A 23,562-nucleotide genomic window follows, 5' to 3' on the forward strand; every position below is an offset into this window, starting at 1 on the left:
CTGTTGACAGCTTTCTCGATGACTTTGGCCGGGAAAGGGAGGAGGGAAATGGGTCGGTAGTTTTTCAGTTCTGATGGGTCTGCAGTTGGTTTTTTCAGAAGGGCGCTGAGTTCGGCGTGTTTCCATATTTCTGGAAAGGTGGCGGAGTTGAAGGAGCAGTTGATGACATCGCAGAGTTGGGGAGCGATGATGGAGTCAGCTTTGTTGAAGATGTAGTGGGGACAGGGGTCAGAAGGTGAGCCAGAGTGGATTGAGTTCATGAGGCGAGTGGTATCTTCAATGGTGATTGGGTTCCAGGAGTTGAGGTAGTTAGTTGGAGGGGTGGGATCAGAAGGGGGTGGGGTGAGTTGGTCATTGGGAATATTCTTGAAGCTGTTGTGGATGTCGGCAATTTTGTTGTAGAAGAAGGAGGATAGCGCATCACAGAGGTCTTGGGAGTTAGTGATGTCGTTGGATGCTGCGGGAGGGTTGGTGAATTCTTTGACGATATTGAAGAGTTCCTTGCTGTTATGAGAATTGTTGTCGAGACGGTCCTTGAATGCTGATTTCTTGGCGGATCGAATCAGTTGGTGGTGTTTGCGGGTGGCTGTCTTGAGGGAGGCCATGTTGTCTGAGGTTGGTTCTTTTCTCCAAATCTTCTCCAGGGTGCGGCATGTCTTCTTGGATTTTTTAAGGTCATCATTGAACCAGGGAGCCCTTTTGCTGAATGATTTCAACTGGTGTTTTTTCAGGGGTGCTAGTTCGTCCGCACTGTGGGTAATCCATTGCCTGAGGTTTGTGGCCGCTTGGTCTGGGTCCGTTGTTAGGGTGGGAGTGTTTTGGCTGAGTGATGCGAGGAGTTGGTCGGTGGTGATTTTGTTCCATTTTCTTCGGGGAATGGGTTGTGGACGGTTGTGGGTCAGGGTTGTTTTGTAGCTGAAGTGAACACAGCTGTGATCCGTCCAGTGGAGAGCTGTAGTGTGATCGAAGGAGATGTGCTTGCTGGAGGTGAAGATAGGGTCGAGCGTGTGTCAGGCTGTGTGAGTGGGGGTGTCAACAAGTTGTTTGAGTCCGAGATTGGACAGGTTGTCCAGGAGGGTGGTGGTGTTGTTGTCGAGAATGTTGTCAAGGTGGTAGTTGAGGTCTCCTAGAAGAATGTAGTTCTCGGAGGCGAGGGCGTGCGGGCTGACGAAGTCAGTGATGTCGTCGCTGAATTGAGATCGGGTGCCTGGGGGCCTGTAGATGAGGGTTCCTCTGAGGGTGGTCCTGGGGTCGGTGTGGATCTGAAAGTGGAGGTGTTCGGCGGTTGCAAGATTGTCGTCAGAGCTGGTTGTAATTTTGATGGTGTTTCTATGGACGATGGCGATGCCTCCTCCAGTTTGATCGGTGCGGTCTTTTCGAATGATCTTGTAAGTGTCCGGTATGGCTATGGCGATGTCGGGGGCAGAAGATGTATTCATCCATGTTTCAGTGAGGAAGGCGATGTCAGGTGACGCAGTGTCGATTAGGTCCCAGAGTTCGGTTGCGTGTTTGTGGACCGAGCGGGTGTTCAGTAGGATGCATTTCAAGTAATTGGGTTCGGAGCTGAGTGTGGAGGAGGTGTGTTTGGTGAGGGTTCTGAAGCAGTTGAACTTACAGGAGAGGCAGGAGAATGGGCCGTGGGTACGTCCTGGGGTAGCTTCGCAGCAAAGTGGGGTGCGTCCGGCGTTGAGGAGAGTAGCGGCATCATAAGTGACTCTGGGGGGTTGGGAGCGGCATAGGGCAGGGGGACGGGCGCTGGGCGCGGTCCAGGTGCGGACGGGCGCAGACGGGCTTACCTTTGGCGCACCTTCGGCGCGACTCGGGCGCGATCGCTGCGCGTAAATACTCCTGTCATATATGGTGGTGAGGGGCGAGGGCGGGTCAGCTGGGAAGGCGGGAGCGGGGTGGAGACTAGGGCAGGGCGACCAACAACAACAACAACAAAATGGCCGGCGGCCTTACAGGATCGATCAGCTGCACTGTAACTGCAGAAATCGAAGGTATCCTCAGTGACACACAGCGCAAAGCGGCAAAGATAATGTGATGCCAGGCAGGCAGCAGTGCGATTGGATAAATATGGTCAGGGCAAGCAGCGGAGCGGCGCTGAATAATTAAATGAAAGCAAAGCAATGATACACAGTACAGCGCGATGCAGTCAAGTCAATGCAGTGTCAAGCAGCAATGCAGTAGCAGCCAGAGCAAGCAGCGGAGCTGCGTAACGATACCCAACAGAGAGGCGAGGCGGGTCAGGGAGCAGCGTGGGGAGCGGCCGTGTCTGCAGGGAGCAGGACGGTCACAACTACAAGCACCAACTACTTTATAGGCCATTCATACAACATTCACACACCACACACGAGTTTCATACCTCTAGCCATTGCCCAATCTAACACATCAGTGCGCTCACATCAATATACCACTGACATTCAAGAGCTCATCACATTCATACGCCACTGAACGGAATGCCCAAACAAACCAACTCTCACCCAGTCATTGACCATCTTGCATACAAACCCCGCAAGCAAACCACTACGCACACAGTGAGACATGTAAGCATTTGGTGTGGTAACAACCTTCACAAATAGAAAAAAAAGTGGCTGTTTTTACTACCTGTCAAGTATCCACCGCCGTCAACATTACCGAACTCGTACTTAGTGAACCTTTACTAGTGGCTCCCCATGTCTGCCACATGAGGCTAAGGAAGACCTCTTTAATGTGCCTTTAGTACATTAACTGGGCTAAACCCATCTTCTTTCAGTTTGTGGATGCAAGTTAGGGATGTCAGAGGCGGCCATGCAAGGCCCAAAGTCCTCAAACTGCTTTTGAAACAAAGACAAACCTGCTGGGCAAGACTGCCTACGTTCCCTAAAGAGTACGTCCTTATCTACGAAGAATGTTTGACATACAAGGTAGTGTGTGAGAACATGGCCTGTTCACCGTTATGTGCTGTGACTGTAATGCACTTGTTATATGGCAAACTGAATATCCACTATGTTCTGATTGAAGATGAACATCGCAAGCAGGACTCGTGTGTCACCCATACTTGTAGTGTTGGATGCAGAGATCTCTGTAATGCGTTATGTTTGTGTCATGTAGTTCCTATAAATCCATATAGGATCTGCGTGTTTAAACAAAGGCATTGGTATCCAGACTGATTCCAGCTACCCCTCCAGGTTAGGTTGGTCTGTAGTCATACTAGCTAACAGTGCCCCTATGCATCCTTCTTACCAAGGAGTGAATAGTTTCTGGCAACTATCAAACATTACAACCCTGATCCCTCGGAATCGTGGAAACCGGACATTACTTTTCGCTCAGTCACTCTTGCTCACTTTGTCTCAGAGGAATACACAGAATTAACGGTGGGGACGTTCTTCAATAAGCATTTATTGAACCAGCGTCATTCTAATGTAAAATAGGTGTGCTGAAACAACCATAAGACAGAAACAGATATAAATGATTGTAAGCTCCAATAGAGCAAAAGGATGGCAGATTCCTACCATAGTGCTAAAACAATGGATCTAGGCAAGTGTAAAAATACATGACCGTAACAAATGCATACTCCTACAATGCACTCCTAACTAGATGTATCTACATGTACCTATCATGTATGTAGGTGTAGAGCCAAGAATTCCCCTAGGATAAAGCCAACCCCATTACCTGAAGTGAGGGACTGTGGGATCCCATCTTGGCCTCGAGACGGACACCCCACTAGGGATGTCAAACCACTGCGAGCTGGAGTGTCGGTGTGCAGGAACCTTAGCGTCTTGCATCAGTGCGTCAGCATGGAAGTCCTTTTTCTCCTCTCCCTGCCTCCGCAAAGATATGATGTTTATATACCGTAAGTGGTATCCTCAGGGGATCTACATTGCATGTCGAACAAGGATGACTGAAGGAATGAACCTTATACATAGTTATTATACAGGAGATGGTAGTCCTGCTGAGATTCCAAGAATTAAGCCCACTGAGGTGAGCTATAAAGCAGCGACAAGGCACCAACTACTTCATAGGCCATTCATACGACATTCACACACCACACACAAGCGTTTCATACCTCTAGCCATTGCCCAATCTAACACATCAGTGCTCTCACATCAATGTACCGCTGACATTCAAGGGCTCATCACATTCATACGCCACTGAACATAATCCCCAATTAACTCTCACCCAGCCTTTGACCATATTGCATACAAACACTCTGCAAGCAAACCACTACGCACACAGTGAAACATGTTAACAGTTCGCGTGGCAACAACATTCACAAACTAAAAATAAAAGTGATTACACTTTTACTACCCATCAAGTATCCTCCTCTTTCAACATTACCGAACACGTGCCTAGTGAACCTTTGCTATTGGCTCCCCTTGTAAGCCACATGAGTCTCAGGAAGACGTCTTTAATGTGCCTTTAGTACATTAACTGTGCTAAATCCAACTCTTTTCAGTTTGTGGATGCAAGTTGGGAATGCCAGAGACGGCTATGCAAGGCCCACAGTCCTCAACCTGCTATTGAAAGGAAGACAAACCTGCTGGATAAGACTGCCTAAGTTCCTAAACAGTCTGTCCTGATCTAAAAAGAACGTTTGACATACAAGGTAGTCAGTGAGAATGTGGCCTGTCCACCGTTATGATTGAACATGACAAGCCGGACTCGTATGTCACCCATACTTGTAGCGTTGGATTCAGTGATCACTGTAATGTATTATGTGTAATATGAAATATCTCTAGGGAGGATGTCCTGTTGCTAAGTCAAGAGCAGTTGGGTCTGATCTACGCATTCACCTTGTTGAAGAGCCAAGTTTTCAGCTTTGTGCTGAATGCAATAATTTTAGGGACTGGCCAGACATGTAGGGGCAGATCATTCTGCCCATGTGAAGCAAATTAGGAGGTAATTTCTCCCTGTTCTGGTGCTGCGTATCACAGGATGTGTGCCAATAAGAGTCCGGCTGAGCAAAAGTGTTTGAATGTGTGCTTGAGGAGTTTGGAAAGAGCTGTGGATGGGGAGTCAGTGAAGCTGTTTGAAGTGCAAGGTGTGTGCTTGGAGGGAGGTTCAGGGAGGAAGCTGCCTGCTGTGTTCTTTATGCTCTTATTCTCCTCTGCTTAGTTGAGTGAGGGAATAATTCTGTATCCGGGGGTGGGGGGTTTGCCGATAGGTTTGAATCAGTTGGTAAAGATTGTGATGGTATGTGTATCTGTACTATCTTGACTATCTGCCTTTTGCGATATCCCAGTGAAAGCACACCCAGATGAAGCTTTTCCTACCTGTTCATGTCTCAGTCTCCTTCAGAGTCCTGGCTAATCTTATATACTTGCCAAGTGAAACTTTACTAATGCCTGCCGTTGCTAGCTACTTAAAGCTCAAGAAAACGTGTTCCAGTTTGAGGTTGCAAGTTAGGGGTGTCTGAGACTGCCATGCAAGTCATACAGTCCTCGAACTGAGTGAGCATATCTACCTTTGAAACTAAGGCAAAGTCCAGGGGAGGACTATCTAAGCTCCCTAAAGAACACTCCAAAAATGAGTCTAGGGGGCGATGGTGGCCCTTGTACCGGGGGCCTCGGGGCACGGTGATGTCACAAATGGGCCGGACAGTGGGCGTGCTCCGAAGCGGAAAGGAATTCACTTCGACCTCCATCCTTGATCAACAGTAAAGGAAATCTCTAGTGCAAAAGTAACAGAAGCTCCTTTAAAGCCCTCCCAGGCGTCAGGCAATGGCTGACCGATGCAGTAGGGAGATGCGTAGATGTCAGCCATCTGCATCAAACATGTTGAAGGACCAGTGCATACCACTCACTTGCTTGAGAGTTGTTCCATGTAAGCACAATCCTAAACCATGTATGTGAACGTGATCATAGGGGAAAGCCGATTTTAGGGCATCTAATGCTCTCTGCCCCATTAATAACGAGATGCGCTTGACATAGCATTCCTTAATACAGCTGTACTATAGTTCTCATATTACTTAATGAATAAATAGAGTTGTGTTCCTCTTTGTAGTTTTGTTTATTTATTGAAATCTACCATATTATCACTTGTTACTGATTTTGCTTTTACTGTTGCGTGCACAACGAATGTCAACTCGTAATTGTATATTGGATTAATTTTCACAATCCACATCCACTAGTGATAATTTATTGAAAAGCTGGGGCATTTACTTCAATGTGTTTGGCTTATAGTATACATTGTAAATTTAATTGATTTTGATAAACAGTTCATGCATACATATTGAATATATATTTTTAATGGATCGTACTGCTTCTATTGAACGTACAATTGGTCTATTTTTCATATAGGTCGTGGAGGAGCAAAAATCAGAGAACTAGAAGAGTCTTCAGGTTCTAAAATAAAGGTAACTTAATATAATTGGTGCAAAAAGTTGCAATGGAATACTGCTTTTTTAAATTAATATTTCCCGTTTTTTAAAAATAATTTAAATACATAATTAAAATTTGAACTTGGACGTGTCTGACCATATTTTCAACAATGCTTTTGCAAAATGAAGGAATTTCTGTAGTAATTGAAACGGTGCAAATACTTAGTCCTAACTCTTTACTCATGCTTTTCATAATTCAAAATAATGGTTGGTTGTTCATAATTATAGAGCACAAATTTACCCCGGAGGCCAGCGGAGCGCTGTACGACACGAGGAGTTAACCTAAAATTATATAAAAAAACATGAAAGCAGGAGGGTGAATCTCATCTGAGTGGCGCCGTGTTGGAAGAGGTTCAAAGTTGGGCCCCATGTGGGCAGACAGAACCACAACCTCTTTTTGTGATGAATGTCGTTTGAAGTGATGTATGCAGTACTATTTTAAGTAGCAGGAGTGAAGGTGTGGACCTTTTGTGCAAAAAAGCTATTGGTCCACATTGTAGGTGCATATCTGAATAACGCTTGTTTCTGGGTTTTCTGTTTTGCACTTTGTCGCCTCTTGCTTAGTACGATATTTCTTAATATAAAAACTTTATTTTGGTGATTTCACAAACAAGTCTGTGCATGTTTTCACAAATACGATACAGCAATAGCTTTGTTGTAGTGTAAAAACTACTTTGTTTGGGGAAATTGTACAGTGCTGAGCAGCTAAGTGAACTTTAGGAGCGTTGTCTTTTTACGTTAAAAAACGATCAAGTGATCACACAAATTAAACTAGGGTTCTGATGGGAAAATTAAGAATGTTAGTACCTTTACAATAAAAAAAGTCATCCAGCTGTGTATTTTGTGAACTAACTCCGGCAGACAAACAAAGGGAGGAGAGTACTACACTGTTGCCTTATAGCCTTCTCTTGCCAGCTGAATCCCGAGTGGTCAAATGAATCTGGTTCCCCATGTTGTTGCCATATTGATAGATGCGGCGTTAAAACCAACTGTAGTGTTTTGGCCATGTTTTTATTTGAAACTGTTTCCAATCAAGTTGCAGAGGTGCCACTCCAAGGAGACATGTAAGATGCTGGCAGCAGGGAGGAGAAGCACATAATGTGTGCACATCAGGAACAAACACTGTAGCTAGCTCTAGGGATTCCATGGGGGCCACTGGTCAATGCAGTCCTGTGGCCGTAGTGCTGCTTCAGCAATATTACCAATGTACAGTTAGATTCAGCAGTGACCCTTGAGCAACCTCAAAGCAAAATGCTAAATCCCTCTGCCACTCCCTTTTCTGCTGTACAGGCCGCTCTGGTGTGGGAAAATGACCAAATATCAACCGCCAATCATTTTTCAGTGGGTGACAGTGGCTCCATCTATGATTTAGTGAGATTTTGCTGATCTATTCCATGATGTGTCCAGTAAATGCTCCTTGAATAGATCATGGCTTTTGTCAGTCTTTTATGCTATAGTACCTCTAAGATTAGTGACTTCCAAGGGCCTAATATTAGTGAGACCGGAGACTTTCCCTTAGTATGGCAGACCTCACAACACATCAAGGATGGAATTTGCCTCCCAGAATATCACTAGCCTAATCCTTAGTCCCCTGGATGATCTGCGCATAATGGTAATTGATGTTATTCCACTCTACGACCAGCCAATGGAACTGCAGCATCTCCAGTCGACCAAAGCTCTCATAAGGAGATATGAGAGGATGCCAACTGGCTCCATGGTGAATGTCCTGGCTATCAGTGCAGGAGCAGACTTTGTAAATCTGAGAGGCACCACAGTGACTCGACTAACTCAATATGATCGGTAGCATTACACAGAGGAGGAGATACTGTTTCTGTGGGGTCAGTTGATAAATGAGTGGTCGTAGTTTTAGCCTCTGCCCTCTTGGGTAAAGGTTCAGTTTCTGATCATGCAATATTGGCCTGAACTTTTCCTGACTCCATAACCCCCTCTGACTTAAGACCCGTTAAGTATCCCCTAGCATGTATGTCAATTTCTGACTTGTGGAACTTCGCAGGCTTATGTAGTAAATTGAATGATGGGGACTGTGAGTGTTTTATGAAGTCGCATGCTGTTTGTTTGCTACTGGAAACCTGGTCCTTGATAGAGTGCCCCATGGATGGTTTCCAGAAGTTTAGCGCACTAGGCGTACACCAGAGACAGGGTAGACTTCGTGGGGAGTCTTGCAACATGGGTATTCTGGAAGTTGAACTATAGGGCAGAAGAATTTGATGTACAGGGCTATCATTCTAACATCCTGCATGTGAGAAAACTGATGGACATTGGAACAGGAAGTAACAACTTGGATATTCTTTATGTTTATACGCCCCCGCCCCCCCCCAACTTATTAAGTCCAGACGTTCAGGCTATTTGGAAAGGGTTGGTAAGGTACATGAGGGATCTCTGCTAATGACCTTTAGCAGTGGCAGTCTGCAGTTCATCTGTGGTGATTTTCATTTGTTTTTCCTCTTGTGAGCTGGATAATAAGTAGGTAACTGATGAAGATGCATGCTATGGTATCCTGCAACCATTTATAAAGTGGAAGCGGTCCTCCAAAGAAGGGGGAATTTTTAAAACATTTTTCTCATTAAAGAATGTCTGCAATTCTTAAATGGCGATACACTCTTAGATTCCCTTGCTAGAAATCCCTTTAATCGTGGGGCTAAGTCCTTGCTGACTGATTATTGTATTAATGATATACAAGACTGGGGAAGGGTGATTGTCTTAAAAATACTGCAGAGGGTGGAAAATAATCATGATCTTATAAAAGTCAATCTCATTTCAGGATAGAGACAAGGTGACCTAGTCCCAAGTGATACTGATGCCCTATTAGAATAGTACGGTCAAATTATAGGAAGTCAGTCCACTGGGACCGGGACAAGTATCCTGATGAAATTAACTTGTTCAGTAGTATACTAACAAGCGTTCACAACTCCATGGTAGAAGGTAGTAGCAGCAAGGCTAGTGCTTTGGTCATTATATCTTTCATTATGATGGTGAACAATTGAAAACAATATGGCCCCACCCACTCAGGAAATGGTATTCCAGCTCAGATAAACGAGGATGCAAGGGGTGGTTTGACTTTGAGTGTTTACGTTTAAAATGTCTAAAGCTCTTAATTTTACGGCATATCTCCCCATTGTAACATATAATCCATCAGCATAGGAAGGATTACAAAAACGTGATAAAATGGAAAACAACTAGCTGCTAACCAAAATCGGTGTCTATTGTTGATGGAAGCATATGACAGGAAAGAATGGAAAAGGTTTTGGAAATTGGTCACCGATGCTCACGAGGTGTGTCACTAGCATGTATTGTCACATAGGCCCCAAGGAATGTATGTCATTTCAAGCAAATACATGCTAAGGAGAATAATACTAGCACAATGAATTACCTTAAAAGCAAGGACAACTAAGGAGGGAATTATGCCATAAATAAAATGCTTGCTTCCGAGGTGGCCTGGACTGGATTCCCCCTGATCTTTATTGCGAGGAGCCCAAAATCTGGTCTCATATTCTTGAACAGGTGTTCAGTGCAGGAGTAGAGGAGGGTAGGATACCTACCTCATGGGTTTGGCAATTTTGGTACCTATTCACATGAAAAGGAACGAACAACTTCAATCAAATTCCTGCCCGATGTTTCTCCTTTGGATGGCACATGACAACATCTGTGTAAAGTTCTATTAAATAGACTCCATGGATGGATAGACTGTAATGCAGTATTGACGGAGGCACAGGACTTGTGTAATGTCCCCAGTCCTTTTTACTCTATTTATGAATGATGGGGTTGAGCACGTGTTCAAAATATATTTAGACGTTCCTAAAAAAGCAGAGAGTAAAGTGCTGATTCTCCTTTTCGTTGATGTTACCAGCAGCAACAAAAAATGCTTCACATAAATCACTTGACACATTCTTGGACTATTGTACAATGAAAGATTTAATCATTAATCCTTCGAAAGCTAAGGTAATGCTTAATACATGAGCTATTAGGATTAGAATGAAACACATGGTACTTGGTGCTCCATTGGAGTGGTTTTCCAGGTATGACTAGCTGGGGATCTGCTTCAAGGAGAAACTGTCATGGCGAGCTCCGGTAGCTCAGGCATCTATTTACCTTTTTCACAATGCAAGGGCAATCCTCAAAGTGAAATGCAATTTGGGAGGCCGATCATTGAGAGTTCTCCTGCACATTTACCAGCAGAAGGCAGTGGCAGTAGCACTGTATGGGGAAGAACTATGGGGTGTCATGAACCTAATAAAGCTTCAACTCGAAGAAAACAGCTTTCACAGGTCAGTATTGGCTTTGGTCCTTGGAACCCCACTGGCTGCATTGTACTTGGAGTTGGGTGTTATTTCCATTACAGCACAACCCAGGCTAAAACCCCTATTGTAGGAGATGCGCATCCATTGAAATCCTGGTGCATCCATTTACATAAATTCCCTTCAAAAATTCATTCAGTCAGTCAAAAAGGCTTTATTTCGATAAAAGTTATCATAAAAGCTTCACAATAAAAATACTCAAGTTCATTTAATTAAAAAGAGCTAATTACATTCAACTTTAAAAAACTTGATTTTCGAATAAAAGAAGCATATCATAGAGGTTTGGGTAAAAAAGTAATTAAACAGTTTCTTTGACGCTTTTGCTTCTAATACACCAGGCCCTTGATAAAAATTTTGAGAGAGTGCAAACATACAGTGAGCGTGAGTCCGACATTAAAATACGTAATGCCACGGCATAATGCCTAGTCCCCAGCAAGCGGCACAATTGTTTAAGCCATTTTCTTCTTGGTCGGGCATACTCCTGACACTCGAACATGAAGTGTGCCACTGACTCCTGTTTGAGTGGACACGAGGGGCAAAACTCTGTGGTCTGTGCTGGCGGTTTCCACCGAGATGTAAAGGTATGCAGAGGCAGAGTTCCAGTTCTAAATTTGAAGTAAAGGGACCTATCAAATGGTTTCTCAATGATGTCTAAATGGAGTTCCCGAATTGGTAAGTCCTTAAATCTCAAGAAGTCCTCCGTCAATCTGCCCAATGTACGAATAGTACTCCACTTGGTCAGAATCCAATTCCAGTACAGGCTCTTGAGTGTTGCCTTTGGTGGAGATGACTTATTTGACCAGGCTTCACTTAAGCCCAAGTTACACAGGAGAGATTTCATGTCTTTTAGCCATTTAATTCTGTGCCAGCCTGGTAGAGACATGATTTCTGAGAGCCCTTTTGCATAGTTGGCAAGCTCCGGAACTCGCCACAACCGGGCCCATAGGAGTAGAGGCCGGAACTTTGCTAGATCTTCAATAGGTCGACAACCTAAATCGAGCATTAGAGGGGTCATGGGAACGCCTTGGGGCAGTGACATAATGGCCCTGCAGAATTTCCTCTCAGATCTTGACAGATCATTGATGTTGCATGAACCCCATAGCTCTGCCCCATACAGAGCAGAGCTAACTCCCCTTGCTGTGTAGATGTCGATGACCGGTGCTATAGGTCTTATAGACAAGAACGTTGCTCCTTCAGAAGGGCCCCAATTACCCTCTTATGGGCTAGCAGCATTTTATCTAAATGGGGGTCCACTGCATGTTGTGCGACAAACGGATGCCTAGGTAATCAAATACGTCTACCCTCCCCAAAGGTACACCGTTCAACTTAGGGGGGCGTACAGATTTTTTGGGGGGATTCATCACAAGATATTTTGTTTTATCGGTATTGATTACCAGGCCCCTTTCTACACAAAAGGTCTGAAAGTTATTGAGGAGTTTTTGGAGACCCATTGGGGATTTAGACAGGAGGAGCGTGTCATCGGCAAAGAGAAGGGTGGGGATACGCTCCCCCGCCAGGGATGGTTCGTCTGAAGGATCTTTCAGCAGATGCTCAACCACTCCGTTGATATACAGGGAGAAAAGGGTGGGAGCTAGAACACATCCCTGGCGAACCCCTCTCTCCACCGGGATGCTGCTGTTTTTTTCTCCCCCTGTGCCCCATCTTATCTGGGCAAAGCTATTGTCGTGGAGCCTTACAAGTAGTGACAGCATGTAGTGCGGTATCCCCATATCAGTAAGGACTCTCCAGAGGGTCTCCCTAGGTACAAGGTCAAAGGCAGTCTTTAAATCGATAAATGCGAGATAAAGACTGCCTTTGCCTATGACCACCACCTTCCAGTACACTAACATCAGTCTAAAGGCTTGTTCAATTGTGCCAGTGCCTACTCTAAATCCTGCCTGATAGTCAGAGAGGATGTTGTTCTCATTAATCCAATCCAGTATTCTAACCAACAATACCTTTCCGACTACCTTTTGGCTTATGTCCAGCAAGCTTATAGGTCTGTATTTAGACGGATCGTCCCTAGCACCTTTTTTAAAAATAGGGACGACCTCCGCCCCTTTCCAGGATGTGGGAATCGGTGCCCCCCTACAGATGGCAATAAGCAAGCGATGGATAAGTTTCCCCCATGTCGGGATGTCCGAGCGCAATAGATCCCCAGGAATGCCATCCGGACCAGCCGCCTTTTGGGACATGATGGTGCTAATGGCATGCTCTACTTCTTTTATTGAGAAGTCTGGGTCAGTTGGATCTGCCTCCCAATCCTTTTGGGTCATAGTTGGAGCCACTTCCCATCCCTTGTCTTCCTTGGGTGTATCTAAGATGTTATGACCGGGTTGACGGGAGTATAGTTTAGAGAAGTGGTTGACCCACACTTGGCTAGTGATGTTACATGTTATGAGGTCACTATCTGGTCTGTTTCTGGTTCTGATTGTGTCCCAGAAACACCATGGGTCTTTCTTGGCACGTGCATCTTTTAATGTACACCAGAACACTTCTTCCCACTCCTTTTTTGCTCTTACCAGTACACGCTTGTGCTCTTTCCTGGCTTCCTGTATCTGGGGTTGTAATTTGCCTTTGACAGCCTCAATCTGAAGGGATTTGGCATGTCTGCAAGCAGATGTATACCAGTCATGCTTACCCCTAGAGCTCCGGGATACCCTATTCCTCCCCGCACACCCCTTTTCCAGGAATATGTCCCCTATAGACCTAAGTGTGTCCTCAAAAATAGATGTCACTCTTCCTGTTACCAAGGCTGGATTAATAGTATCCAGTTCCTTTTGTGAGGTAATAAGCAATTCATTAATTGTTTTAAGTTTGGCTTCGTTAACAGAGATTTTATTCCACTTTAAGCGTCTCCCACAAGTAGAAACGGAGATTTTATGAGCATGTTTAGGGGACTTCTCGAGTGATTTATTGGGCCAGGGGTTTGTTAAAGATAGAGAGAGCGAATTATGGTCGCTTTCTACCGTAGGTAAAACTACCATATCCTGCATTAGGCCCCATAGCGTAAAGTCTAGCAGAATGTAATCAATCCTCGAGTTGTGGTTGGCTCTATTGTATGTGGCAGCACCCAGGGGGTCTGATGGTGTATGACCATTTGCGGCTCTTAGGCCAAACTCCAGTGTCAAAGCATTTAACTGGATCGCACTATGAGACCATCTTTTGATCGGGGGATAGTTAGGGCTGGAATACCCCTTCTGGTGTCATCCTCACCCAGGTCCAGGATGTCATCTGAGGAGAGTGGCTCATAGGTGCAATTAAAGTCACCCGCAACTAGGATTTGGGCACCCTCAACATTTTCTCTTAGTTCAGCTTCAAGGGTTGTTACAATCGGGGACATAGACCCATGTTTGGTGCCTCTAACATATATATTGAACAAATCAAGGGTTAACCCCCTGCGAGGACCTTTCAGAGAGAGTCCTAAAATGTCTAGACTATTAATCTGCTTCGATTTTATACAGCAATTAAGGGAGATGCTTACCCAAGTAAGCAGGCCCCCCGAAGGGCGTCCTTTCCCATTTATATGTTTTACCGCAGGCACAAAATATGTGACATAGCCAACGCGGTGGAGTGGTTCTAGGCTTCAGGTCTCCTGAAATAAACAGATCTTATGCGCCTCCACCAGAGTGTTCCACTCAGGTGACCCCAATTTCCGATGGATACCTGCTAGGTTCCGGCTAAGAATCTTTAATGTGCCCTTGGGATCATGACCATAACTATTTTAGATGTTAGAGGTATAACCTGGGCATTACTAGACCCTAATATAGGGATAGGATGGGGGCATGAGATTGGAGTTTCCATTGCTATGTTCCCTTCCTTAACAAGTCTAGAGTCTAATGGCAGAGTGTTGATTTCCTCAGGATTGAGTCAATCCACCTCATCCAGTGCGCAGAACCTGTTCCAGTGTGCGTACTGTGATAGAAAAGGATCAAAGTCAAGGGTGCCTTGCCAGGGGGATTGCCATTGTTGGAATCTTTGCTGGGGTGCTTGCTGGTGTGTCCTGCTCATGGGTATTCTGTTTCTTTGCATTTGCCTTTGTGGTATGGTCGGATAGAAATATGAGAGGTGTAAAGGGTGGATTTGTGTATTAGTTCCACTAGGGGGTGCATTACATATGTATTCCACTGCAGCCGTGTCTCTAAAATTAATGGTTATAATGTCCCCTGCTATTGTTTTAATACTTCTACCTATCCATTCCCCTCGTCTAACCGTTAATATTTCTCCAGAGATGTTAGGAGGTAGAGGTCTATTTAGCTGTAACCATTGTGCACATTTATTCTTTAATTCAATTTGTGTTTCCTTTTTTCCCTCCTTCATGGGTGGCACCCCTGTTAATACGACCACAAAGGGAAGGGCTTCCGATGGAAGATTGATTGTCTTAAAGCGTGCCAATCTTGCCTTTTCTACTTGGTTTTTTATTTGGGCATTATCTATGCTTATGCTTTTTAAAAAATGTTGTCCAGTTTTATCATGTGCGGGCGAAGTGTTTCCAATTCCTTGTCCTTGCTTCGGTTGGGCTTGTGGGATGGTACTCTGTACACTAGGGTTTAAGGATGCAGAAGCTTTCTTCCCAGCCAGGATGTTATTTTGTGTTGCTTCCTTAGGTTTGCTGGCTGAGGATTGATTAACTGCTGTGGTCTTATTATTTGATATGTTATTTGCAGAACCCACTTTTGTCCCCCCTTTAATCAATATACCATCATTTGCCGCTTCCCTGGTAGGGCCCATTCCTTTATTGTTTATTAGGGACGTCAATCGGTCAATTTTTGACATAAGTGGTTTAATATGGGCAATGATCGTGTCTTCGAGATCTGCCTTGAGATCAGCTACCATATTTGCTACCCAGCAAGGTATTCCTGGTGTAGAATTGGGAGTTGGGGCAACTAAATTATGATTTGGTGTAGTATTCTGGCCCTTTTTTTTCTTATTGTGTGCACGGACTTCACAAACTTTTTTCGGCGCAGGATTGATTGGATTCGTCATCTCCCCATCCCGTGGAATACTTAAGTTGGGCTGTGAGATTTCTATGTCCCCTAATGACTCAGTGGGTGCCTGAGCACACGGGAGCTCGGCAAAGGAGGAGGTGACACCAAGGCTTAAATCTAAGTCATCAGTGGCATCTCCAGTGGCTGCCAGAGGGTCGATTACTGCATCTTGGGAATCATGGACAAGTATCGTTGGTGGTAAGGACATCCTCCTTTCTGTATTGGCTATTGCAGTTGATACTGCCCCTATGGTCTGCTGCAGCATTATATCAATTGCTGTAAGTGTGGGAACCGGTTGAGGGGTAACCATCTTCTGTTTAGTGTTTGACCTTAGAGTGGGCATCCTGTTCGTTTTGGTGGTCTTCCTCATGTTACTCAAAGTCAAAAAGGTGTAAATAGCACTTAGATATTAGCTGTTCTTACTTGGGTGGAACAAAGGAAAGACCACCCACAAGCGGTAAGGAAAAATTTGAGCAACAAATGGATTTAGAAAAATGTGGCTACCTTTTTTGGTATAGCAGTGAGATTAGGGGGGTGGCCCAGCTCAGCCTCTTCTGGCCTCGGAGGGCCGTCGAGGGCCCACCCTGTGCCCGTGCTTCGCCCGGCGCTCCCGCGCGCTCCCGCGAAGCGGGTGTGGAGCCTTGTTTTTAAGCACCACCTGGCGCGCTGGTTGTCAGGCTCCCTTCCGGTCCCGGTGCAAGGGCAGCTGGGTGATGTGGTTTAGCACCCTCTCACTCTCCCTCACTCGGCGGCTGCTGTTGGTCTGCAGCGGCGGAGGGGGAGCGGAAAGCACACGCAGGTCCGGGGTCCAAAGTCAGGATTGTTTGCACAAAAGGGGGTGAGCCGGTAAAAAGTTGTGAGCAGGATCAGTCCCTCGCTCCACCGATGTGGAGCCTTGTTTTTAAGCGCCGCCTGGCGCGCTGGTTGTCAGGCTCCCTTCCGGTCCCGGTGCAAGGGCAGCTGAGTGATGTGGTTTAGCGCCCTCTCGCTCTCCCTCACTCGGCGGCGGCTGTTGGTCAGCAGCGGCGGAGGGGGAGCGGAAAGCAAACGCAGGTCCGGGGTCCAAAGTCAGGATTGTTTGCACAAAAGGGGGTGAGCCGGTAAAACGTTGTGAGCAGGATCAGTCCCCTTCAAAAATTGCCCCCTTACTTTGGGAAAAGCAGAGGTATTTGGTTACAATATGTCATGTGTCAATTGACACTTTTGTGTTTAGACCACTAGTGGAGGGATCCTTCATGTAACAATCAAGGTGCTATTGAGCTTGTTAAGCAACAGTACTAGTCTTACATCAAAGGAGAAGCTATCAAAAAGGCACTAGCTGGTAGCTTATCGGCTTCTTATCTTGGGTATAAGCAGATTTCCGACTTTGTGAAATATTTGGATTGGCTTTATCCTGAATTGAAACGGTTTCTCTATTTAATATTTAGATTGGCTATCTTTTCAACTAAAGTCTATTAATCCCAGTTCGAAGGGAAATCAAAAGAGGGCATAGTTTGTGATTGTTCAATGTGGGTGTGGGTAATCCATTACGCACTTTACGCTACTTTGCACTAAGTACATTCTGGCTTGTAGGCATAGGCTACACGTTTTTAAGACCGCAGAAGAAGGAAAGGCCCTTTACCTAAGAATCTATAAGGAATTAATTGTACTTTCAGTGTCGTCTGTTTTAAGAAAAAAAAAACGTTTTAGGGGCAGTGTCGTCGAAAATTAAACGCCAGATTTGATCTTGACATTCTGGCAAATAACCACTAGGGGTCAGCTGAGCGAAGGGCTCTGTTGTGGCCTTATGCTTTAATACAGGGTTCTCCAAAGTCGTTCCTGAAGGGCCAGATCTATGCCAGATTTTTAGCATATCCCCATTTAGATAAATGTAGTTATATGGAGTTGCATGAGTGAATGGGAGCAGAACATCATAAACATTCAGTGCTTTCAAGCTGCCACTCCTTTTAATTATGTCTTTGCATACTGCCTATCTGTTGAGTACATTACGGTTGCCAGGAAACCGACTCACAGCTTATATATCTGATGCCACGCACAGCATCCTTCCCCAGTAGGACATGTTAGAAGTTGTCTAATGTTCTTCACTGGCAGCTGATGCATGCAGTTGACGGTTGGTAGTGCATAGATACAATATCGGGGATAGCTATCTAGATACAGAACCATTGTGATTGCAAAATCACTGAGCTTCCACTCTTGGGCCTCTTTACAGATTTAATGTCAAAAATACATCATATGGTTTTTGTGCAACAGTGTTCTTCTTTGTGCCACACACTGTCCTCTGATAGGAAAGGTAGATGTACTCATTGCGCAACTATAATTTGGAGAGCGCATCGTCAGCCGGGAAGCATCTTGGCGCTGCCAATAACAGGTAAATGGGTGATCAACTGTAGCTAGTCGTGACTAAACAGCCAGGTCTTCAATGCTTTCCTAAACCCTAATAGGGAGGTAGCAGTTTTTAGCTCCGGGGCTAACTATTCCATTTTTAGGCCGTACAAAGGACAAAACTCCTGCCTCCCCATGTAGCCCATTCGTGGGTGGAAACTACCACGTCTCTAGCAAAGCGGATTGAAGAGTCCAACCGGGCTGAAACCACCTGAACCCATCCCTAAGATAGGTGGGGCCAAGCTGTGGAGTGCCCTGTAGGCTGTGCACAGGCCCTTGAAGACATTTTTGTGTTTAAAAAAATATTTTTATGGGTAACCAGTGCAGTCTGCTAATGGCTTGTGAGGCCAAACCATATCTAGGGACCTTCATCAGCACATGAGCTGATACGTTTTCCAAAATTTGCAATTTATTCAGATTTTGTTATAGACCATTGCAGTTGTCTACTCTGGATATGTCTAGTGCAGTGACACGATGCGCAAGGAGAAAAAAGATGTTGAGATAACTTTGGTTACTTGCTCTTTGTACCTCAGTCTGTCGTCAGCTAGGATGCTGTGTTTTTTCTTACCACCTTATCCAGCGTCAGGAGGGTGTTTAGTTCATCATGCCACTAGGTAGAGGTAGGAGGATGGAGCGAAAGAGTGTGCAAATATATTAAACTCTAAAGTTTCCCTGGCTCATGCTTATGCTGTGGTGTAGTCCCACAAAGTACCCTGTCATGCAGGACCTACAACTATTACGGATAACATATACTGTAGGTTTGGTATCAGACTGACCCTGTGTACACCCCTGCCGCATATATTGGCCTGTAGTTCGCATTAGCTAGCTCGCAGTGCCACTAGAATCTCCAGAAAGATTAGTTTGTTCAACTTTAGAACACAATAACCTCAGACTCGTGGAAACAATATATTACTTTTCACCCAGTCACTTGCTTGTTTTCACTCTCAGAGAGATACAGATACATAGAAGAAACAGTTGAACCGGTTTACAATAAGAATTTATTGTACAGTAGTTCTTCTCATTTAGAATAAGTACGCTGTTACGACTGTAACACAGTAACAGAGATATAGAGCAGCAGTACAGTGAATAGGAAGAAATAGTATTGTTCTACCATTTTGCAATGGTCAGGAACCTATACATGTATATAGAATGCATTTATAAAATAAAGTGCGTACTCCTAAGATGCCTGTCTAGTCGTACCTAAGTGTACCTAACATGTGAGTAGGTGCAAAAGACCTAATGAGCCTAATAGCTTAGTATCTAAGAGCCAAGAATCCCACTAGGATTTAGTCCAACACCCATACCTGAATAGTGCGAGTGTAGGACTCCGTCTTGGTCTTGAGTTGGACACCCCGCAAGGGATGGTTAGACCACTATCAGCTGGAGCTATATCATACCGGAGCCGCAGCGTCTCTGGTCAGTGTGTCTGCCTTGAAGTCTCGGGTCCCTCCTGCTTCCTGATAGCAAGAGGTGCTGTATTTATACAGTCTATGTATGTGTGTTACCCATTGTTCAGTATGAGGATGACGTTTGAGGATTAAACCTTTTGCTTCGATGCGAGAGGTGAAGTGTACCACCTGGAGAGTGTACTCATTAATTATTCATATGTGCTAAGGATGCTGTTTTAGGAGTATCGATCGGGCAGAACCCACCCTTGTCATGAACTAAGTGAAAGGTGATGTTCCCTGGACCTATATTAGGATACCGATATCGAATATCAGACCCACTCCACCTAATACTAAACAATAATAATACACATTGCATAAAATTATCAAGCAGTCATTTAACCCCTTCGTTGCTCGGGACAGCCCCCAGCCGTCATGCGTCACGGTGGGCGTGTGCACATGATGGCTGGGGGCCGTCCAAATCTCGTTCACTGTTTAAAACTCCCGCACAGCCCGAACATTCGCGTAGCGTGCAAGGGGTTACATTTTTTAAAAATGTTAACATTTTCATTTAAAAACACTTTAAAAAATGAGGAAAAAGTTTCTTTGGTAGTGTTTGATATTGTGGTAAAGTTCCCTAAAACAAAGTTTTAAATGAGTTCGATCATACAAGTTGAACTACTGTAAGCATACTTAGAAGGCCATGCACTGAGCTAGAAAGTGTCAATTTGGAAAAAAAAATATTTCGAGAGTAAACAAAGGGAAAGGTTGTTCCCAGCACATGTAGAGCCAGATTCAGATTAAATGTCCTGGCTGGGAGACATAACATTGTCGCTGCCTGCTGTCGGAGGGGACAAACATTGTAGTACCTCGCATAGCACGTGAAGTGTGCATAGATGTACCTCCTCGTTGCCGGCAGCTTGTATGTGTACTTCCGCTGCTGAATTTGAAACCTCGGTGTCAATGTTTGAGCTGAAATTTAATTTAGTCGAAAAAGAAACCTGCGGGTCCTCAGGAAGGCATCCGTCAAGATGGGAATACACTGGGGACTGAGTCGAGCATGAGGCCGCAGTGGTTCCAGCCTGGAGTCTAAGTCCGCTGGCGCCTCAGTCAGAGGTGTCAGACAGATGTCCAAAACGCATTTGTTTCCACAGACCGGCATTGGAATACAGGTATGACGCAGTCCTCCAAGACTGGTCTGAACGATAGGAACCAAGAAGCACTTAGTTCCCGTAGGCGAAGTGCACCCGGATGCTGCACCATGCGCTCACTGTAATATCTCTCCAGGAGAGCTTTTGCAATCTCGCTGGCGGATGGTCCGTCCATTGCGAAACAGGTACATGGCAATCAGGATTCCAGCTACAGTGAGCAGGATCAGAGATAGACCCCCGAAAGTGCTTCCAAACACTGAGTGTATGAAGTTAGGAATAACTCAGAGGATTGTCTGGACAGTGCTAAGGAATTCGGACCCTATGGTCTTAAATAGGTGTATTTGTGCCTTTATCTCTGTTGCGGTCCTTGCAACTTGCAGTTCAAAGGTTTCTCGAGCGGAGGCTAATGTCACGGTTTGTTGTAAAAGCATGGCTTTCATTCTGCTCAAAGCATCAAACTAGATCAATGAAACATTCAGCGAAGGCTATACTAGCGCCTCCCTGGCTGTATTTGTCGGATGAACAATACCTGTATACAGCAAGTAACCTGGTGTCCACGGTGACCACATATGCAAAGCATGCCACAGCAACCTTGATAGCCCAGCTTCAAGTAACTCCCATTCTAAATTAGCTCAAACGCTGGCGTTATCACGGCAGCTGGTGTTCCTTTCATATGACAAGACAGATTAGAAACTGAACCATTACAGGCTCCGTGTAAAACAAGGTCTTGGCATATGAGAGAACCGCTTTAAGCGTTCTTGCAGTTCGTACCACTAAGAAACACTTCTCGATCCCCACTCCGGCATCAAAATTTATATGGTAAATTCCAAGATTTCCTAAAGTAAAGCTAATTGTTTTACCACTGTAAGTGTTGAGGTTTCTAGCCAATCTAGGCACAACTTCCCAACACATTAGGATGTCACTACCCCTGGATGTTCTCTCTGTACATATCGTAGGTCTGGCCTTTGTAAACTAAGTCCCTCCGTGATGTGCAGGAACCATTTATGACATGTGTTTGTGTCAAAGAGCCAAACCACCCACTCCTTCCAATTGGAGTCTGATCAATTGTACTTTAGTAGTTGATAACAGTACAATTTGTCATAGTCTGATGAACCCTCCCAACATTTCAGTATTAGAAAATGCAGCAGTTTTTCCCAAATCAGATAACATGTTATTAACTGTTTCAGTGTCCCAATCATCAGAAAATGTACTGGAAGTAATGATATCACTTTATGAGATTTTAAATACATGATTAATTTTTACAAGTTTGGTCGGTCCGAATATGTTAAAATCAACTTTGTCCCATTCTATACCATGAGGTACAGGAACAGGTGTGATGTTCACTGATAACAAGTCTCTTTGTTCCTGATGTGACGATGTGTGTGGCTTCAGGAGGATGTTGACTATTCGGGCTGTGGAATCTTGTTGAAGATAATGTCCATTATTAAGTATGCTAAAAGTCAATACTAAACTTAGCCATAAAAGAAAAACATCCCAGGAATTACCCAGAGTTCAATCCAAGGTGATACCAGGTATGTCTTTTGAAGAAAGAGAAGAAAGTTATTTAACTCTTGCTTGAATGGCGTTTTGGCTGGCGTCGTTTCCGACTCACTTGGATCCAGTGAAAACTTATCAAAGTTAATGAAATAGTCAGATGGTGTTCGATCAATTGTAGGAATTACATCGGGATAAGTTGAAATGTTATCATCCTCTCTGAGGCAAGTTGATGATGTAGACTTCTTCATTTGGTCGAATTGCAACCTGTGAGCTATTCAGATTTTCATTTTGAATTTGAATGTTTGGTTCAAGTGAAGCAAGTTCCATAGCATTGTTGCGGAGTCCTTCATTCCTTGCAGGTGGGTTTTCAAACGTGATGACTCTTTCTGATTGAACTTCTTGGATTGTAGCCAGAGGACTATGTCTGCTGCATCGGAGTCCACTAGGCCTACTGTTTAGTATCGACCACATAGTGTGGTTCGATTAAGTCGATTGAGACTAATCTTTTCTCCTTTTTTCCGGCAAGAGGCGGGAGCAGCACAGTTCTTTTTTCGTGTACTGCAAGGACTGGTACAGGTTTTCTGTAAGAAGGTCCAAATTCCTTTTTGTCTGCAATTTTCTCTCTGACCAGATCCCTGACTTTTGGGATCCAGACAGGTCTTGCTCATGACTACCTTGACTTCTTCAGTGGTGGCCTGTTTTAGATGGACATTGCTTTGTTTCGTCCTGGATTCTTTTAGATCCTGTAAAACTGCTAAACAATCATGGATATCAAATGGTTTTTCTTCCGCCGCTGCGCCTTCACAATCAGGTACCCACATTCGTGTCCCAAAGCGGACCTCATATGGAGTGACACCCTGTAGTGAGTTTCTTGGCTGGTTTTTCAATGCCCGCTTGACCCCATAAAGGTGTATAAACCTAGTACCGCCCTTGCCTAATACCCTAGCTGTTAATGACTGCTTTAAGTCCCGCTTTTTTCTCCCCACAACATAATTTCCCTCAGGATGATACGGAGATGAGAACTGCAATGCTACGCCCACTCCTTCCATAACCATTTTTGTAAGCCCGAGAGCAAATTGCAGGGTTGTGATCAGAGTATAATGTGCAAATTGTGTATGTACCGATAAAGACTTGCAAATCTTTTATAACAGTTCGAGCATCAGCCGAATGCTGAGGCCATAATCATAGGAATTTTGAGCAGGAATCCACTGCCACCATGATATATCTCTAAACTCCACCTGTTTGTAAGGGGCCGCAGTGGTCCAAGTACACACATGCAGGAGGTTTTTCTGACTTCAGTAATGGCATCTGTGCCGGGCGTGCAAAGGTGGAGTCTTTCATTTGCTGGCACATGTCGTATTTCAAGACCTAGTCTTTAGTTTGCTTAGATAACCATGGCCACCAATAGCACTGTTTCAGTAAAGAGATAGTTGCTGTAACGCCTGTGTGTGTGCAGAGCCCAAAGTCTTGTGTGCAGCTAAT

The 23,562-nt window shown here is 44.7% G+C and overlaps 1 protein-coding gene across 2 annotated transcripts in view; it reads left to right on the plus strand.

Moving 5' to 3' along the window:
- Positions 1–23,562, plus strand: part of LOC144762785 (putative ATP-dependent RNA helicase DDX43) — a 989,943-nt gene that overhangs the window by 16,336 nt on the left and 950,045 nt on the right. For both annotated transcript variants that reach the window (XM_078648055.1, XM_078648054.1), the window contains exon 2: positions 6,282–6,337. In XM_078648055.1, the coding sequence (XP_078504181.1) occupies positions 6,282–6,337 (56 nt within the window). The remainder of the gene's footprint in view (positions 1–6,281; positions 6,338–23,562) is intronic.

This window comes from Lissotriton helveticus, chromosome 6, assembly GCF_964261635.1.
Source record: "Lissotriton helveticus chromosome 6, aLisHel1.1, whole genome shotgun sequence".
Lineage (NCBI taxonomy): Eukaryota > Metazoa > Chordata > Amphibia > Caudata > Salamandridae > Lissotriton > Lissotriton helveticus.